Here is a 20114-nt window from a genome sequence, read left to right as displayed (position 1 = left end):
TTTTTTACTTTTACTCCACTATATTCCTAAAGAAAATAATGTACTTTCTACTCCATACATTTTCCCTCACACCTAAAAGTACTCGTTACATTTTGAATGCTTAGGACAGGAAAAAGTCTAATTCACGCATTTAAAGAGAAAATCCCAGGTTATACCTTCTGCCTCTGATCTGGCGTACTCACTAAACACAAATAGTTTGTAAATGATGTCTGAGTGTTGGAGTGTGTCCCTGGCTATCCGTAAATTTTAAAAACATTGTACCATCTGGTTTTACTTTTGATACATAAGTATATTTTAGCAATAACATATACTTTTGATACCTAAGTTTAGGGGCGGCAGGTAGCCTGGTGGTTAGAGCGTTGGGACAGTAACTGAAAGGTTGTTGGATCAAATCCTTGAGTTGAGAAGGTAAAAATCTGTAGTTTTTCCCCTGAACAAGGCAGTTAACCCACTGTTTCTCAGTAAATTTGTTCTGACTTGCTTTGTTAAATAAAAGTATATTTAAAACCAAATACTTTTTGATTTTATTTTGCTCAAGTTGCATTTTACTAGGTGACTTTCACTTTTACTTGAGTCATTTTCTATTAAGGTATCATTACTTTTACTCAAGTATGACAATTGGGTACCTTTTCCTCCACTGGGCAATTCTTAGTCAGTCGGAAAGCTATTGGTTTATGTAAGGGAACACCCCCCTGAAATGGACAAAAATGAATGGGATGTTATTGGCACCGTATGAAACATATACACGATGTACAATACCACTCAATTGGACGTTGTTTCATTCAAAACTGAAGGCAAATGCCATATGGCAAATGCCAAGTGTAACACTGCAAAAATCCAATAGATGGCGAGTGCGCTCCACTGCAATTTTTCATATTGCAAATGTAACACAAGTCAAGACCCAAGAGTAACATTTTGAAAATTTTAGCATTTTTTCAAAAACTTATCACCCCCTTAAAAAAGTGCTTTCCGGACCGTTTTTTTCGGTATTCTTTAGATTTTTTTTGTCAATTACACATGTATAACAACTGTATCAATATACTTTAGTCAAATTTTGTTATCGGAATTTTTTTTTTTTTACTTGTCGAAAAGGTTTTGTCCATTTGCATTATGATTTCATAGGAAGTCAAAAGTCGAAAATGTTTAAAAAAAAATTAAAAAACGTATCACTCCCTTAAAAAGTACTTTCTGGACCGTTTTTTCGAAATTCTTAAAAAAAAATTGTCAAATACACATGTATAACAACTGTATCAACATAGTTTAGTCATATTTTATTATCATAATTCAAATAATATATATTTTACTTGTCCATAAGGCATATGTTTTGTCCATTCCATTTGGAATATGATTTCATAGGAAGTCAAAAGTCGAAAATGTGAACATTTTTCCAAAAACTTATCACCCCCTTAAAAAAGTGCTTTCTGGACCGTTTTTTGAAATTCTTTCGATTCTTTTGCCAATTACACATGTATAAGAACTGTATGAACATACTTTTGTCATATTTGATTATCCTATTTTTTTTTTACTTGTCCGTAAGGCATATGTTTTGTCCATTTGCAATATGATTTCATAGGAAGTCAAAACTCACTTTTTTTTTCTTTGCCAAATGCCATTAGAAATGTCCATATGCAATATGAAAGATTTGAAAGTGCCAAATCAGGATGTTAAGTCCATTTGTCATGTACGATCATAGGAAGTCGGTTTACAAACCCAAAAGTCAGTGAACCATGTCCAAAAGGTATTTATACTGCCCAAATGATATATAGCACTATGTTGAGCCATGAATCAACCTATATGGTCTGTTTGTCATGTATGATCAACAACTCTGTTGTTTTTTAACAATTTTTGAAAAATGTCCAAAATGACAAGGGCCGCCCCCTATTGGCTCCCTACCCAACCGTGGACCCCTTGCTACCCCGTAATGACATTAAAAACCATTTTAAAAATGTGCTCCTGGTAACCCGTTCCAATCACCAGGTGCACGGCTGTCCATTTGCAATATGGGCATTTACCATCACAAATTTGACATGCTCAAAAATTCTGCAGAAACGCAAAATTGACTGGCCTGATAAACTCGGGATAGCCGGGCAGTGATAGTGGTTCCTCTCCATCGCTCGTTGTGTTGATTTCATCATGTCCATTTGGTGATGTTTTTTCACTGTTGAATCATATTGCAAATGTACTGTGCATTTTCAATATGTTTCAATGGGCATTTACCATCATGAATTTGACATGCTCAAAAATTCTGCAGAAATGCAAAATTGACTGGCCCGGTGAACTCGGGATGGCCGGGCAGTGCTAGTGTTTCCTCTCCATCGCTCGATGGTGACATGAGAGAAGTGGGACTCTTTCATTTTTTAACGGTTTTTGAAAAATGTCCAAAATGACTAGGGGTGCCCCCTATTGGATGGGCACGGATGGGGGATGCTCCCTACCTAACCGTGGACCCCTTGCACACCCCTAAAGGCATTTAAAACCATTATAACATTTTTATCCTGGTAACCCGTTCCAATCACCAGGCGCACGGCTGTCCATTTGCAATATGTTTCAATGAGCATTTACCATCACGAATTTGACATGCTCAAAAAAACTTCAGGAATGCGCAATTGACTGGCCCGATGAACTCGGGATGGCCGGGCAGTGATTCTGGTTCCTCTCCATCGCTTGTTGGGGTTGATTTCAGAATGTCACTTTGGTGATGGTACCTCACTGTTTAAACATATTGCAAATGGACAAAAGCCAGCCAGCAAGTCACCGTCCATCAGTCAATTAGATATCATTCTGACACCAAACTGATACAAACTGACACCACACCCACTTTTTCCAACTCGTTTAGAAGCCAACTATCACATATTTCACTGACTGATTTACATAGGGTTGAATGCACTATTTCCATCAAACTGCAGGTTGGGTATGGCAAAACACCTTTTGGGTGTGTTGGGGAATAATCAGAATTAGGTGGTAACATAGGTAAGATGTTTAATATTCATCATATGTTTGTAAGTTACTTCTCATCAGAATGTTATTTTTGTATAATACTGTGGCAGGGTTGCAGTATCTGTTCTATGTCAAGACTAAGTTGTTTGGGCCGGAGAGAGGGGAGAGGTCAAGCGTGTATCTCTTGGCTCCACAATGTCTGTGTGCCAGTCAGTGTGTCTCTGTGATCTTGTCAAGATAGGATGGATTTGATATATGCCTGTTGATATGGAGGATTGGTTGTATTTAGAATTGGTTGTATCTAAATGACAATTTGATATATATCATAGGGTGGGGGTAATGTCTTGGTACCATTTTGTACCAAGGACGAAATAAGAGCTTTGTTTAGGAGACCAAACTGAACGATCATTTATAGCCAACAACATTGAACATCACCAATTGTACATAGTACGATTTCTCTTAAATTACGATAGATAAATGGCTGGTTCTTTTTTTCTTGACACCGTAGGTTCATGTACTTTGACGTGAAGCAGTCAAATCAGCGTTCTATGTTTGTTTTTGACCTTTAATCCCAGAAAAATGGCCATAACTCAAAAAGCGTTGAGGCCTCGATGCCATCTTGTTCGGGGCCATCTGCCCATTATGCCAAACCTATGCTCACCAAGTTTCGTCTTCGAAGTCTTTTCCGTTTAGGAGAAAATACTATGTCGTGATTGGTAATGTTTTGTACATTTGCAATATGATTCCATTCGCCCTCTGTTGGGATTTACCGGGACAGTGGAAAAATGACCAAAATTTGAACATTTTATAAAACGGAAAACGAATGTCCGAGAGACTTCGTTCGATGACTTCCCGGAAGATCTGGCCCCCGTGCACGGCCCACCGCCGTCCGCAAATTTTACAAACGTTCGCGGACGTCTAGTAAGGGACCGTACATTTGCAATATGGAGTTTCTCATCAACCATACGTCAAATGTCAAAATGTTCCCTTCTGTATGAAAGCTGCAGCAGAGCATTTGCCTTTTGCAGCATTGCATTGCAGAGGCAGTTGCTGTGCGTTCTGTGTGGTGCATACGTTCGATAAATCGTATGCAAAAATGTATGCATAGACGGCTTAACAGAAATGGTGAATGTTGAACCTTTGTTGCACAAATCCAGATGATGCTGCGTACCATTTTGTGCAAGACTACTATCGGTGTGATTGAGGCGTTATACTGATTGGTGCGGTCAAATATTCTCAGAACAATTTAATTTTAGGGTTACGTTTTTCATTACAAGTGCAGACAATTAATAATCCTAAAATTATGTTACTAACTTAATTTTAGGTTTACATTTCCAGGACAAATGCATGTTAGACTATTAATAATCCGTTTCTAAATTAAAAATGTAATGATGAAAAATACAGAACAGTCAACAGCCAGTAAGTAGGCTTCTCCAAGCCCTGCATTATACCAGGCGTTAACAGAGGTAACGGTCGTATAGCTGTTGCTGTATCAAATAGGTAGTCTACCCTACTATCACATCAATTCATAGGCCTACAGTAGCAATTTTAGCATGTAAATCTTGGTGGGACAAACATTTTTTGGGGGGGATGCACGCCAGCAAAGCCACTACACAGCAGAACACTAAACAATGCATTCATTGCGCTATAACGGTGACAAACAGTGCCCACGCAAAGCTGTCCCAAAACCTTTTTAACTTTAACCAGGCAAGGAAGTTAAGAACAAATCCTTCTTTACAATGACGGCCTAGGAACGGTGGGTTGGTTAACTGCCTTGTTCAGGGGCAGATGACAGATTTGAACCTTGTCAGGTCAGAGATTTGATTTAACAACCTCTCAGTTACTCGCCCAAAGCTCTAACCACTAGGCTACCTGCCACCCCACCTTACCTCTGCTACACCTGGCTTTCAGCAGAGCCTTGTCTGGCAGCGAAACGGTTTGTTCAGCCTCATTTACTGCCTTTTAAAAACACATAGCTGATATGGCTGACTTGATTATTAAACAAATTTGGTTTCTACTGACAATTGAGATGTACTAACTATGGCATAAGGGGATGACAAGTGGATAAGAGGCAATCCGTAATTTCGATTAAGACATTAATGAGCGAGCTAGGACGGACGTAGTCAATATAAGTATTGGTTCAGCACTTTTGAAATGTACATTTGACAGAATTCAGAACATTAGCCGTTTTTACAGTGTTCTCCCTGTACACCCAGTCGGAACCGTAGGATAAATAAAGGGGGCATATATGCAGACAATGAAAGCTCTTAGAATATTCAATAATTACATTTCTCAAAAACAGGCTATATATCTACCACCAAGTCAGAACAGTAGGTGAAATTAAGAGGTGAAAATATATCAAATTATTAGGGCACATGGGCTACTAACAGCTTACTATACAACATACACTTAGTATTACTTTCTTAGCTACAGTATACATATCTCCCTGGCATGTTACATCCTTTATGCAGCAGCATACAATACCTTTTTGGACTCACCTTGTTGTGCTGTGCTCACTTGAAAGGGAAGGTGGAGTGGCAGTCCTTTGTGGGCAAATTTTGTCATCAAAGTCTGTCATTCTCTGGATTTATGGTGCTTTCAAGATAACTGAGGACTACATTTAAAAAAAATCGTGATGACATCAGTGATCTTCAGGTCGTAGCTCTAGAAAGAGGCCCAAGTTCTCGATGTACAATTCCTAGTTGTTCAAAATTTATTTTCCCAGTCTTAGCTCGTTTTTCCTGAGTTCCCGGTTGTTTTGAACTCACTAAAGTCAGATTTGCAGCTCTGAGTTAACAGTTATTTTGAGCGCGGAACAAATCATGCTTCATTGACAGCATGGCCAATGTTGAATGTATATAATTTTAAACTAGGAATAGAGACCCTTCATCTTAGACTTGGGACTGCACAGCCACTCCACTGAATAGCAGGCTAACGATTGCTTTGCAATGCTTGCAGTTAGCCACTGATTCCTTCCAAACCACTCATTGTTGAATTAGCGATTTCCAACTTGTGTAATGTTCATGGCCAATGGCCGATGACACCAATACGTTTTATTATTAATTTCTCTTCATTATTTCTCTTCACCTGACAAGGATTAAAAAGGATTTGCCAGTAGATTGTCAACTTGATTCATGATGATGAAAGTAGCTAAGATTTTGAAAGTATGGAGTTGACATTATCAGTCCAATCAAAGCTACTGTAGATACAAAGGGATTTTACGTAATTTTATATGTGGCCAATGACCTTGAGCCTTCTTGGATGGGCACTTCTAATGTAACTCTATGGCAGCACCCAAGGGGCTTGACATTTTGATCTCTACCCTTAGACTTGGAGGTGAATAGTGTCCTCATGAGTGACAGAACACTGAGCCAATCACGCCGCAACACTCCATATTTTCTGCTGGCTTGCCCCACAACCACAGAAAGCACTGAGCTAGGTTGAAACACTTGCATTTTGGAGCTGCCTTACTCAAGAAAACCAAAAAATAGACCATGTTTGGGTGCGTCTTTATTAACTCAATGATATATATATTGTTTGCTAACTGATATGTGACAAGTATTAATGCCAAAATAACATGCAAAACAGGCAAGCAGTTTTTCTGCCCCACCTGCCCTGAATGATGAGTTTGTACTTGCAGTGGAGGTTGCTAAATATTAGACTGGATGGTACGGTCAAATGTTCTCGCAACAAGTACATTTTAGGGTAAAAAAATCTGATGGATTTAAGGAGGGCTTTCACTTAGTTAACACGCCCTTACAAGTCTGACAAAAAATTGGAATCCACTTGCTTCTTGCCCGCTAGTGTTTGTCAGTGCGCGCGTGAAGAGCGGTTTATTATTCCTGGCGCTGTTTACCTATTCAATATGTATTTTTAGCTGAACATTTCTAGCAAAACTGTTTATTATCATTTCGTGTCAATAGTGTAAGGCATTGTCAATGGTTCGCAAGTTAAACTTTATTCCGTTGTCGTTTTATTTATTTGTGTAATGTTATTTAATTAAACAACAAGAAGACACTGAACGCGGAACTGCAGAGGTAGCGCCTCCACGGATAAGGATTTTGCGATGCCATCTGTGGATAGAAGTCCGAGTATGGGCACAGGCTCGGGGGCTGCGGACTCGGCATTGCCAGAAGAAATGCAGCCACCCAAACCTCCAGGGCAACATGCTGTAACCGTATTGTGGTCCTTTGGAAAGTTCCTGGCTACACTTTTACCAGTTTATCTGGCCGGATACTTCGGGTTCAGTATCAGCTTGGTTCTATTCGGTCTCATGGTCTACATCGGATGGAAACACAGCAGAAACGAGAAAGTAATGCGTCTGCGGTCAGCTATGTTCGTATTGGAGAATGAGAGAGCATACACCACTGCGAGGGCTTTTATGAGTAAACAGGAATTACCCCCATGGGTAAGTAACAATAAACATCATTATTGTATTCATATTTTCTCTATGGACTCTTCAGCCTACTAGTCTGTGAGCTGGTAATTAAAACCACCGTCTATAATATTTAAATTATTTTTTCAAATAAATAAAATACAGCGGAATAATAAATACATTATTTGAACAAAAGTCAGTCTTAAAATCCATCAATGTCATTACATCACATCCAAAAAGGTTTGTTTATGTTGTCAAAATAAATATGTAAATGAATGAAGCAAAAAATGTGTCTGTAGTGACCAAAGTAACACAGTGACACAACTCAGTTGACAATAAGGACAGATATAATGGCAAGGGGATGAGCACAATGTCCTATTTGTTCACGATCTCTCTCTCTTTCATACCATTTCATAATTTGCACAGTGTACCGACATCCCAGTCTATGACTGACCAACCTTTTGTTAATACAGTATAAGGCTGTAATGTAATAAAATGCGGAACAAGTCAAGGGGTCTGAATACTTTCCCGAATGCACTGTATATTTCCTACCCCCCCCCCCCCCCTCTTCTACATTCTTTAGTCTAGTCCATCCAGCCCTAGCTATATTTGGACATTCTTAATATGCAGAGCCTGAGGAGAATGAGTCAAAACTTTCCCTCACTATTTTAAGTCTCTCTGGATAAGTGCATCTGCTAAAATATAATACCACAGAGTTGTTACTGTATTTAAAATTAGCACACAGTTAACTTAACAGTGACCAAGTTCCTTGAAAAATCCACCCAAAACCAATCATTCCTTTAATATACTGTGTAAAATAATAGTAATAATTGAGAACACTTTGTTGTGAACACATTTTTCATTTTGGCGTTATAATAAGGTTGGTAGCAACATGGAAAATTGTTGTGGAAATCTGTTACAGCTCAAGTCGACTATAAAATCCACAATGCAATGCTCTCTCTATGGGCTGGATGGCTAGCTAGCTACAGTTGAAGTCAGAAGTTTACATAGACCTTAGCCAAATACTGTACATTTAAACTCAATTTTTTTACAATTCCTGACATATAATCCCAGTAAAAATTCCCTGTTTTAGGTCAGTTAGGATCCCCACTTTATTTTAAGAATGTGAAATGTCAGAATAATAGTAGAGAGAATGATTTATTTCAGCTTTTATTTCTTTCATCACATTCCCAGTGGGTCAGAAGTTTACATACACTCACTTTGATAGCATTGCCTTTAAATTGTATAACTTGGGTCAAATGTTTCGCGTAGCCTTCCACAAGCTTCCCATAATAAGTTGGATTAATTTTGTCCCATTCCTCCTGACAGAGCTGGTGTAACCGAGTCAGTTTTGTAGGCCTCCTTGCTCGCACACGCTTTTTCAGTTCTGCCCACACATTTTCAACACATTTTCTATGGGATTAAGGTCAGGGCTTTGTGATGGCCACTCCAATACCTTTCCTTTGTTGTCCTTAAGCCATTTTACCACAACTTTGGAAGTATGCTAGGGGTCATTGTCCATTTGGAAGACCCATTTTTGAAATTTTATTTCACCTTTGCGACCAAGCTTTAACTTCCTGACTGATGTCTTGAGACGTTGCTTCAATATATCCACATAATTTTCCTCCCTCATGATACCATCTATTTTGTGAAGTGCACCAGTCCCTCCTGTAGCAAAGCACCCCCGCAACATAATGCTGCCACCCCCGCAACATGATGCTGCCACCCCATGCTTCACGGTTGGGATGGTGTTCTTCGGCTTGCAAGCCTCCCCCTTTTTCCTCCAAACATAACGATGGTCATTATGGCCAAACAGTTCTGTTTTTGTTTCATCAGACCAGAGGACATTTCTCCAAAAAGTATGATCTTTGTCCCCATGGCAGTTGTGGCGGTTTTGGAGCAGTGGCTTCTTCCTTGCTAAGCGGCCTTTCAGGTTATGTCGATATAGGACAAATTTTACTGTGCATATAGATACTTTTGTACCTGTTCCCTCCAGCATCTTCACAGGGTCCTTTGCTGTTGTTCTGGGATTGATTTGCACTTTTCGCACCAAAATACGTTAATTTCTAGGAGACAGAAGGCGTCTCCTTCCTGAGCAGTATGACGGCTGCGTGGTACCATGGTGTTTATACTTGCGTACTATTGTTTGTACAGATGAACGTGGTACCTTCAGTTATTTGGAAATTGAAATTGAGGATAAATCAGACTTGTGGAGTTCTACAATTTTGGCGGATTTCTTTTGATTTTCCCATGATGTCAAACAGAGGCACTGAGTTTGAAGGTAAGCCTTGAAATACATTCACCGGTACACCTCCAATTGACTCAAATTATGTCAATTAGCCTATCAGAAGCTTCTAAAGCCATGACATCATTTTCTGGAATTTTCCAAGCTGTTTAAAGGCACAGTCAACTTAGTGTATGTCAACTTCTGACCCACTGGAATTGTGATACAGTGAAATAATCTGTCTCTAAACAGTTGTTGAAAACATTTATTGTGTCATGCACAAAGTAGATGTCCTAACCGACTTGCCAAAACTATAGTTTGTTAACAAGAAATTTGTGGAGTGGTTGAAAAACAAGTTTTAATGACTCCAACCTAAGTGCATGTAAACTTCCGACTTCAACTGTAGATAGCTAGCTAGAAAAAGCTACACACAATAATCTCAGCGAATTAGCTGTAAAATCCCCTAAAAAAGACTGCACTATCAATTTAGGAGTCTACAATCTCACCATGTTCAACCTGCAGATCAAAGTGCCTCACAGTGGAGTCTAACATTCGCAACGGCAGATATACTTTTGAGGAGATGGGGAAACGTTGCCCATGCTACGTCAATGGTGCGTGCAGTGCATTATGGGCGATCCTGGGGCAAGGAGCGCTCTCCTTCAAAGAGTGAATGGGAGTCTTTTGGGGGATAGCTCAAAAACCCAACATTAGCACCAATTTCGTCAACAAGAAATACAATATTACAAATCTTTTCTGAGATGTGCGATAATTTACTTGCTATCTGTGTCTGTAGTATCTGCTATCTGTAGTATTGTATAGCTTTGTAATCGTGACATGATGTACTTCGAGGAAAATAAGCATGTATGCTGACTGAGTCACTATTAGCTTAGCAACCGTATGACAACAGCATGACAACGTGAACGTGATTGGTCGACAGTCTTCTGGGTGGGGCGTTATATGTTCCCTGATTCATTGAATTCCTATCTTATTTCTATAATATCTCTGACAACGGCACCATGCAATGCACCCTGGACTAAAGAGGCGGACAAATAGGAAAAATGTGCAATACCCTCCGTTAAATTAAACATTTCTCAAGGTAGGAATATTTCAAAAATATGATCAATGGTTCATTGAAGAGAAGACATCCTCCCGTGTTATGACATCGGCCAGTATTGATATCTGACATGTATGATAGACGTTTTCAAGATCCAAAAGTCATATGCCTATCAACTTCCAGTGTAAACTTCCAGTGTAGTGAGAGAGACATTATCACGGTGCTACGTCATACCGGCCAGATTTCTGCCTGCTTGAACACCAATAACTCAGATACACATGAGAACATGAAATGACCCAGGGAATCGATAGAACATCACTCAGAGATGTACAAAAACAATGTAACATTCAAAAATGGTTGAACCTTTCCTTTAATTATTTGGACCAAGAGAGAGTGTTTCCACTCTGAGGTTTTGTCGTGCCACCGTCATTTTCGGCATTTCTATGTGTGTGCGCTCCCCATTTCCTGTTTCAGTTCGGAGGTTCCTTAGAAATTGAGGGTGGTACTCATAGAGATCCTATTAAATTTGTTTTCTAATTCCTAGTTCTATGGTTGTGCTACTGTTGACCTTTTAGATGGCAGAAGCTTGGTGACTCATAGACATCAATCAGAGGGAGAGGGGGAACAAGGAGGACCATATCAGGAAAGAGAGAAAATATGATAATTGCTTTCTTAATCATGGGACAATTTCAACATTCTTCAACACCCACAGGACACTCACATTGTCACCACAATCTCTGTAGTTTTGTCAACAGCAAATCACAGGTTATTTTGCAGGCACACACACACGCACACACACACATGATTATGATCTGCAGGTCTTATGACTGTGGTTTGGGTTTGGAGGAAAGATTGAGGGCCTGCTGTGGTGTGTCATCATTATGTTTTGGAACATGGAAAATGGCCAGAAACACACATCTTAATTTTACTGTTGGGTCATTCCATGTCATTTCAGCAAGCCATGACACCCACCATCTCAGAAATCATTTCTATAGTTAGATACAGATAAGATAAGCATTCAGAAGCATTATTTTGTTTAAATATAATTTGATCTCGGAGAAAGTAAGATAATTGATTGCACCCAAAAAAGTTTGGTCCAAATCGGATGTTAGGTACTGTATTTATTAAATATTATATGAATCCTATAAATTAAAATGGGCAATTTGGGTGCAAACAATTAGGTTGACTTCTGAAAGATTAAATTACATTTCAGAATGCTAATATTATCTATTTCTGAAATCTAAAGGATTTAGATGAGATTGTGGGTGTCAAACCTCTTTCGGGTTCTTTTTGAGGTGGAACGGCCCTGTCTCGAGTCGATCCTTTGCCATTTCACGACCTCCCTACATTCCTACCCAGGTTATACTCTTTTGCTATGTATTTTCTTTAAGGCGGTTACAAGTTCAAATCTAACCAATACTTTTCCCACTTTCTCTACAGGTCAACTTCCCTGACGTGGAGAAGGTTGAGTGGATGAATCAGGTATGTAATGTAGTACACACACAAACATATATATATATATATATATATATATATATATATATATGTGTGTTTGCGTGTATATATATACGTATATATATATATATATATATATATACGTATATATATATATATATATATATATATATATATATATATATATATATATATATATATATATATACATATATACGTATATATATATATATATATATATATATATATATATATATATATATATATACATATATACGTATATATATATATACGTATATATATACACGCAAACACACACACTGAGCTGGTGTGCCGATGGAGAAGCTTTGTGCTGCCTGAATGTGGTAGTTGTGTTTGTTTGTCCATCGTTGCCCTGGGTTGCTGTGTGTGTGTGTGTGTGCATCCTGCCTCTGTGAGCGCTCCACCTCCTCCATCAGTACCCATCATCCTCTGTTATAATTAAGAGTCGGGGGAGGGTAAGGCTTCCACCAGATCACATCACACACTAGAGGTCGACCAATTCTGATTTTTCAACACCGATACCGATTATTGGAGGGCCAAAAAAGTCAATACCGATTAATCGGCCGATTTAAAAAATAATAATGAAATAATGACAATTACAACAATACTGAATGAACACTTATTTTAACTTAAAATAATACATCAATAAAATCAATTTAGCCTCAAATAAATAATGAAACGTGTTCAATTTGGTTTTAAATAATGCAAAAACAAAGTGTTGGAGAAGAAAGTCGAGGATTGGTAGGATGGTCAGTTTTACAAGGGTATGTTTGGCAGCATGAGTGAAGGATGCTTTGTTGCGAAATAGGAAGCCAATTCTAGATTTAACTTTGGATTGGAGATGTTTGATATGGGTCTGGAAGGAGAGTTTACAGTCTAACCAGACACCTAAGTATTTGTAGTTGTCCACGTATTCTAAGTCAGAGCCGTCCAGAGTAGTGATGTTGGACAGGCGGGTAGGTGCAGGTAGCGATCGGTTGAAGAGCATTTAGTTTTACTTGTATTTAAGAGCAATTGGAGGCCACGGAAGGAGAGTTGTATGGCATTGAAGCTTGCCTGGAGGGTTGTTAACACAGTGTCCAAAGAAGGGCCGGAAGTATACAGAATGGTGTCGTCTGCGTGGAGGTGGATCAGAGACTCACCAGCAGCAAGAGCGACCTCATTGATGTATACAGAGAAGAGAGTCGGTCCAATAATTGAACCCTGTGGCACCCCCATAGAGACTGCCAGAGGTCCGGACAACAGACCCTCCGATTTGACACACTGAACTCTATCAGAGAAGTAGTTGGTGAACCAGGCAAGGCAATCATTTGAGAAACCAAGGCTGTTGAGTCTGCCGATGAGGATGTGGTGATTGACAGAGTCGAAAGCCTTGGCCGGATCAATAATTACGGCTGCACAGTAATGTTTCTTATCGATGGCGGTTAAGATATCGTTTAGGACCTTGAGCGTGGCTGAGGTGCACCCATGACCAGCTCTGAAACCAGATTGCATAGCAGAGAAGGTATGGTGAGATTCGAAATGGTCGGTAATCTGTTTGTTGACTTGGCTTTCGAAGACCTTAGAAAGGCATGGTAGGATAGATATAGGTCTGTAGCAGTTTGGGTCAAGAGTGTCCCCCCCTTTGAAGAGGGGGATGACCGCAGCTGCTTTCCAATCTTTGGGAATCTCAGACGACACGAAAGAGAGGTTGAACAGGCTAGTAATAGGGGTGGCAACAATTTTGGCAGATAATTTTAGAAAGAAAGGGTCCAGATTGTCTAGCCCGGTTGATTTGTAGGGGTCCAGATTTTGCAGCTCTTTCAGAACATCAGCTGAATGGATTTGGGAGAAGGAGAAATGGGGAAGGCTTGGGCGAGTTGCTGTTGGGGGTGCAGTGCTGTTGACAGGGGTAGGAGTAGCCAGGTGGAAAGCATGGCCAGCCGTAGAAAAATGCTTATTGAAATTCTCAATTATGGTGGATTTATCAGTGGTGACAGTGTTTCCTATCTTCAGTGCAGTGGGCAGCTGGGAGGAGGTGTTCTTATTCTCCATGGACTTTACAGTGTCCCAGAACTTTTTTGAGTTAGTGTTGCAAGAACCAAATTTATGCTTGAAAAAGCTAGCCTTGGCTTTTCTAACTGCCTGTGTATAATGGTTTCTAGCTTCCCTGAACAGCTGCATGTCACGGGGGCTGTTCGATGCTAATGCAGAACGCCATAGGATGTTTTTGTGTTGGTTAAGGGCAGTCAGGTCTGGGGAGAACCAAGGGCTATATCTGTTCCTGGTTCTAAATTTCTTGAATGGGGCATGTTTATTTAAGATGGTTAGGGAGGCATTTAAAAAAAATATCCAGGCATCCTCTACTGACGGGATGAGGTCAATATCCTTCCAGGATACCCCGGCCAGGTCGATTAGAAAGGCCTGCTCGCTGAAGTGTTTCAGGGAGCGTTTTACAGTGATGAGAGGAGGTCGTTTGACCGCTGACCCATTACGGATGCAGGCAATGAGGCAGTGATCGCTGAGATCTTGGTTGAAGACAGCAGAGGTGTATTTAGAAGGGAAGTTGGTTAGGATGATATCTATGAGGGTGCCCGTGTTTAAGGCTTTGGGGAGGTACCCGGTAGGTTCATTGATAATTTGTGTGAGATTGAGGGCATCAAGTTTAGATTGTAGGATGGCTGGGGTGTTAAGCATGTTCCAGTTTAGGTCGCCTAGCAGCACGAGCTCTGAAGATAGATGGGGGGCAATCAGTTCACATATGGTGTCCAGAGCACAGCTGGGGGTCTATAGCAGGCGGCAACGGTGAGAGACTTGTTTTTAGAGAGGTGGATTTTTAAAAGTAGAAGTTCAAATTGTTTGGGTACAGACCTGGATAGTAGGACAGAACTCTGCAGGCTATCTTTGCAGTAGATTGCAACACCGCCCCCTTTGGCAGTTCTATCTTGTCTGAAAATGTTGTAGTTTGGAATTAAAATGTCTGAATTTTTGGTGGTCTTCCTAAGCCAGGATTCAGACACAGCTAGAACATCCGGGTTGGCAGAGTGTGCTAAAGCAGTGAATAGAACAAACTTAGGGAGGAGGCTTCTAATGTTAACATGCATGAAACCAAGGCTATTACGGTTACAGAAGTCGTCAAAAGAGTGCGCCTGGGGAATAGGAGTGGAGCTAGGCACTGCAGGGCCTGGATTCACCTCTACATCGCCAGAGGAACATAGGAGGAGTAGAATAAGGGTGCGGCTAAAAGCAATAAGAATTGGTCGTCTAGAACGTCTGGAACAGAGAGTAAAAGGAGGTTTCTGGGGGCGATAAAATAGCATCAAGGTATAATGTACAGACAAAGGTAAGGTAGGATGTGAATACAGTGGAGGTAAACCTAGGTATTGAGTGATGAAGAGAGAGATATTGTCTCTAGAAACATCATTGAAACCAGGAGATGTCATTGCATGTGTGGGTGGTGGAACTAATAGGTTGGATAAGGTATAGTGAGCAGGACTAGAGGCTCTACAGTGAAATAAGCCAATAAACACTAACCAGAACAGCAATGGACAAGACATATTGACATTAAGGAGAGGCATGCTTAGTCGAGTGATCTAAAGGGTCCAGTGAGTGGAGAGGTTGGTTGAGGGTCACGGCGATTTAGACAGCTAGCCAGGCCATCGGTAGCAAGCTAGCATAGGATGGAGTCTGTTGTTAGCCACCTCTTGCGTTCGGTCAGTAGATTAGTGGGGTTCCGCGTGGTAGAGGGGATTAATCCAAATCACACAACAACAACAAAAATAAGAACAATAGATATAGTTATAGAGGCCCGAGAAGAAAACATAATAATAATAAAAATAAATAAATTGTCCGATTGTCTATTCAGATAGCAGCCGGTAAGACAGCTAACGGTTAGCGGGCCGCAGATGGGCGTTCAGGTAACGTCGCGACGGAGGAGCCAGCCGGATCTCCTTCAGGTAGATAACGTTGGCAGTCCAGTTGTGAAGGCCCGGTGGGGCTCCGCGTAGGCAGCAAAACGGGTCTGGATAGGTGACCGCAGCCCAGGAGTGAACGATGGAACTCAGGAGTGATTGACGGAGCTGGCTTGCACCGGAACAACCGATGCTTGCTCCATAATCGACGAAAGCCGATTGTCACACGGATAGCAGCTAGCTAGCTGTGAGATCCGGGCATGAATGTCCAGAGAGCAGTCGAAATCCAGGGACATGGAGAGAAAAAATGTAAGAAGTGTAAGATGTAAGAAATGTAAGAAAGCTAACGTTTAAGTTCCTTGCTCAGAACATGAGAACATATGAAAGCTGGTGGTTCTTTTAAACATGAGTCTTCAATATTCCCAGGTAAGAAGTTTTAGGTTGTAGTTATTATAGGACTATTTCCCTCTATACCATTTGTATTTCATTAACCTTTGACTATTGGATGTTCTTATAGGCACTTTAGTTTTGCCAGTGTAACAGTATAGCTTCCGTCCCTCTCCTCGCTCCTCCCTGGGCTTGAACCAGCAACACAACGACAATTAGCGCGCGCTAACTAGCTAGCCATTTCACTTCGGTTACACAAGCCTCATCTCGGGAGTTGATAGGCTTGAAGTCATAAACAGCGCAATGCTTGATGCACAACGAAGAGCTGCTGGCAAAACGCACCAAAGTGCTGTTTGAATGAATGTTTACGCGTCTGCTTCTGCCTACCACCGCTCAGTCAGATACTTAGATACTTGTATGCCCAGTCAGATTATATGCAACACAGGACACGCTAGATAATATCTAGTGATATCATCAACCATGTGTAGTTAACTAGTGATTATGATTGATTGTTTTTTACAAGATAAGTTTAATGCTAGCTAGCAACTTACCTTGGCTTACTGCATTCCTGTAAGTGAAATGTAAGGTTGCAAGATTGGATCCCCCGAGCTGACAAGGTGAAAATCTGTCGTTCTGCCCCTGAACAAGGCAGTTAATCAAAGCACAGATTGTAGGAGGAGGGATCTAAAGGGCTCATCATTCACAAGAACCAACCCGGCTGCTTCTCCTCAAGGCTCTCTGCCTGCCTGCCACCCATCACGTGCTCTGACTGCATGCGTAGGCTATCCAGCCTCAATACTCAGGCTGGCTGGCTCTGTCTGTCTGGCTGGTTCTGTCTGGCTGGCTGCAACAACAACAGACCCTGGTCTGTTTCCCCATCTAACTTCATTAAGATGACACAGCCCAAATGTTATTCAATAATGATTTGTCAACAGTTTTTCAGTGCGTAGTCTTTCATTGACAGACAGTCTGCATATGGAGTATCTCTTGGCAGTGCACAGAATTTCCTGGATTCCATCCGGGATTAGTGAGCTAGCACGTAATATCATATCACAATCCTCGTGCCTGTTTCCCCAAATGGCACCCCATTTCTTATTTAGTGCACTACTTTTGACCAGGGCTTATAGGGCTCTGGTCAAAAGTAGTGCCCTGTATAGGGAGTAGGGTGCCATTTGGTACGCAACCATGACCAGCCCCAGACAAGCAGACAGGGTCGAGGGGAAGGTCAGGGGTTATGGGAATGGCTGGGCAGAGAGATGAGAAGTACTATCAGCCTTAAACCTCACAGACTGATTCAGAAAATAGCACCTTTTAAAGTGATGACAAGCTTTGATTGGACGGACCTTGCACTTTATTCGATGTGTAAACAACTGCATGGCAGTGTGATTGAAGAATATGACAAACAGCGCTGACATACACACATTATCCATCAAATTTAGCCTACAGCTGATAAATGTAGTCATTTAAAAGTAATTGAAAAACCAAGAACGCACTATCTATGTGCATATACAGTACTGTGCAGAAGTTTTAGGCAGGCGTGAAAAAATGCTGTAAAATAAAAAAAAATAGACATGTTAATAGTTTATAAAATCTACTGAATTATTAATTGCTGTAACTAGCTAGTAGTGACAGTCTGTCCTTTGTTTCTCTCTTGTCAGAGCTGGCCTTTCAGGCTTGTGTTTCTGTCATGAGAAGAGTATCTCGACCAGATATGTGTTTGTGGTTTCCTGTAGTGTAGGTGGCTATGTGATCAGGGGAGGAGAGATCCTGCTCTAAGGTTGCCACATGTTCCACCGTCAGGTCCTCTTGCTGCGTTAGCAGATGTAGTCAGTTATAAGTGTTTGAGGGTTTTGTTTGTGCAATACAGTAGTCAGTTATTACACAGGCATGTGCTGTTTTATAGAACCTATTACATGTGTCTTGAGTAGCCCAATTCTTTCAGTAGGACCACATCTTCAAATGTGATTATACACCATAAATATGAAATAATTTTGCCTTAGCATATGACCTAATGACATTTGCCAAGCAGCCTATTTCAGATCACTTATGTTAGATACATTTTACATTGCATATTCAAGGACATCGCCCAGCACAGTGTTTTGTCTACAAGCGCTGCAGTCCTTGAAAAATGTCCTTGAATCATGACCAGATGATGACATGATCTGATGTATATTTAGTAGGTTGTAAATACACAGTGAAAATCATAACTAATTCTCTCTATCTCTCTGTGCCTCTCTGTGTCTCTCTCTCGGTCTCTCGGTCTCTCGCTCCCCCTCTGTGTCCTGCAGATCCTGCAGCAGGCGTGGCCATTCGTGGGTCAGTATCTGGAGAAGTTGCTGGTCGAGACCATTACTCCAGCCATACGTGCATCCAACACCCACCTGCAGAGCCTCAGCTTCACCACAGTCAACCTTGGGGAGAAGGTACTAACTAGAGCCCTGGCCTGTATAACATCATGTCATTACTGTATAGTAGGACCCAGGGTACTAACAAGAGCCCTGGCCTGTATAACATCATGTCATTACTGTATAGTAGGACCCAGGGTACTAACTAGAGCCCTGGCCTGTATAACATCATGTCATTACTGTATAGTAGGACCCAGGGTACTAACTAGAGCCCTGGCCTGTATAACATCATGCCATTACTGTATAGTAGGACCCAGGGTACTAACTAGAGCCCTGGCCTGTATACCATCATGTCATTATTGTATAGTAGGACCCAGAGTACTAACTAGAGCCATGGCCTGTATAACATCATGTCATTACTGTATAGTAGGACCCAGGGTACTAACTAGAGCCCTAGCCTGTATAACATCATGTCATTACTGTATAGAAGGACCCAGGGTACTAACTAGAGCCCTAGCCTGTATAACATCATGTCATTACTGTATAGTAGGACCCAGGGTACTAACTAGAGCCCTAGCCTGTATAACATCTTGTCATTACTGTATAGTAGGACCCAGGGTACTAACTAGAGCCCTAGCCTGTATAACATCATGTCATTACTGTATAGTAGTAGCAGCCATTTATAGAAAGCCATTTATAGAAATTTGTAGTAGCCATTTATAGAAATGTAAATAAATATGTGGCTCTGGTATGCCCTGTCGTTATACTCATGAAGATGGACAGGTTCATTCTAACACTAATAACCATACAGAACAATTGCACACAGATGAATGACTTGTTATTAACAGCAGACCCCTCCCTAATAGCCTGTAGGCGAGGTGACCTTATGCAGAACAGTTTGCCGTGAACATGATCTGTGTTATTCTATATGCTTTCTATACACATAATAATACCATAATATGTTTTTTTGTCTTAGGCCATGAAGGTGGTGGGAGTGAAGGCTCACACGGAGCACGATAAGCGGCAGGTCTTACTGGACCTATACATTAGGTACACAGCCGCCGCAGCACCCCATACTGCACGCCTGTCTTCAATGCCTCTGTGATGCAGAGCACATCCAACATCTATAGTAGCAGTATGACAGTTAAATCAGCTTCCTGTTTCCTCTTCCTCCCCTCTCTCTTCTGTGCAGCTATGCAGGTGATGTGGAGATCAATGTGGAAATCAAAAAGTACTTTTGCAAAGCAGGAGTGAAGGGAATACAGGTAAAGATATAAATAACAGTGTGGCTGGGGAGTGGGAGTGTATGAGAAAAATGGCCCCAAATTCTTCTCCAAAGCTAACATTATATGCTTGCTTTTATTTCTCCTTCTCCCCCTCTCTCTTATTATTTCTCTCTCTTCCC

The 20114-nt window shown here is 40.9% G+C and overlaps 1 protein-coding gene across 1 annotated transcript in view; it reads left to right on the top strand.

Annotated features, from left to right (window-relative positions):
- The first annotated feature begins 6717 nt into the window (after window positions 1-6717).
- The window catches only part of LOC110531238 (extended synaptotagmin-1), a 39266-nt gene continuing 25869 nt past the window's right edge, over window positions 6718-20114 (top strand). The window contains exons 1-5 of the mRNA XM_036988711.1: window positions 6718-7345; window positions 12031-12072; window positions 18653-18787; window positions 19686-19759; window positions 19902-19974. Of these exons, the coding sequence (XP_036844606.1) occupies window positions 7004-7345; window positions 12031-12072; window positions 18653-18787; window positions 19686-19759; window positions 19902-19974 (666 nt within the window). The 5' untranslated portion in view covers window positions 6718-7003. The remainder of the gene's footprint in view (window positions 7346-12030; window positions 12073-18652; window positions 18788-19685; window positions 19760-19901; window positions 19975-20114) is intronic.

The sequence above is a fragment of the Oncorhynchus mykiss genome, chromosome 9 (assembly GCF_013265735.2).
Source record: "Oncorhynchus mykiss isolate Arlee chromosome 9, USDA_OmykA_1.1, whole genome shotgun sequence".
In the NCBI taxonomy this organism is placed as follows: Eukaryota; Metazoa; Chordata; class Actinopteri; order Salmoniformes; family Salmonidae; genus Oncorhynchus; species Oncorhynchus mykiss.
Note: the sequence above shows the minus strand (reverse complement) of the source record. Positions and strands in the feature narration are given on the sequence as shown.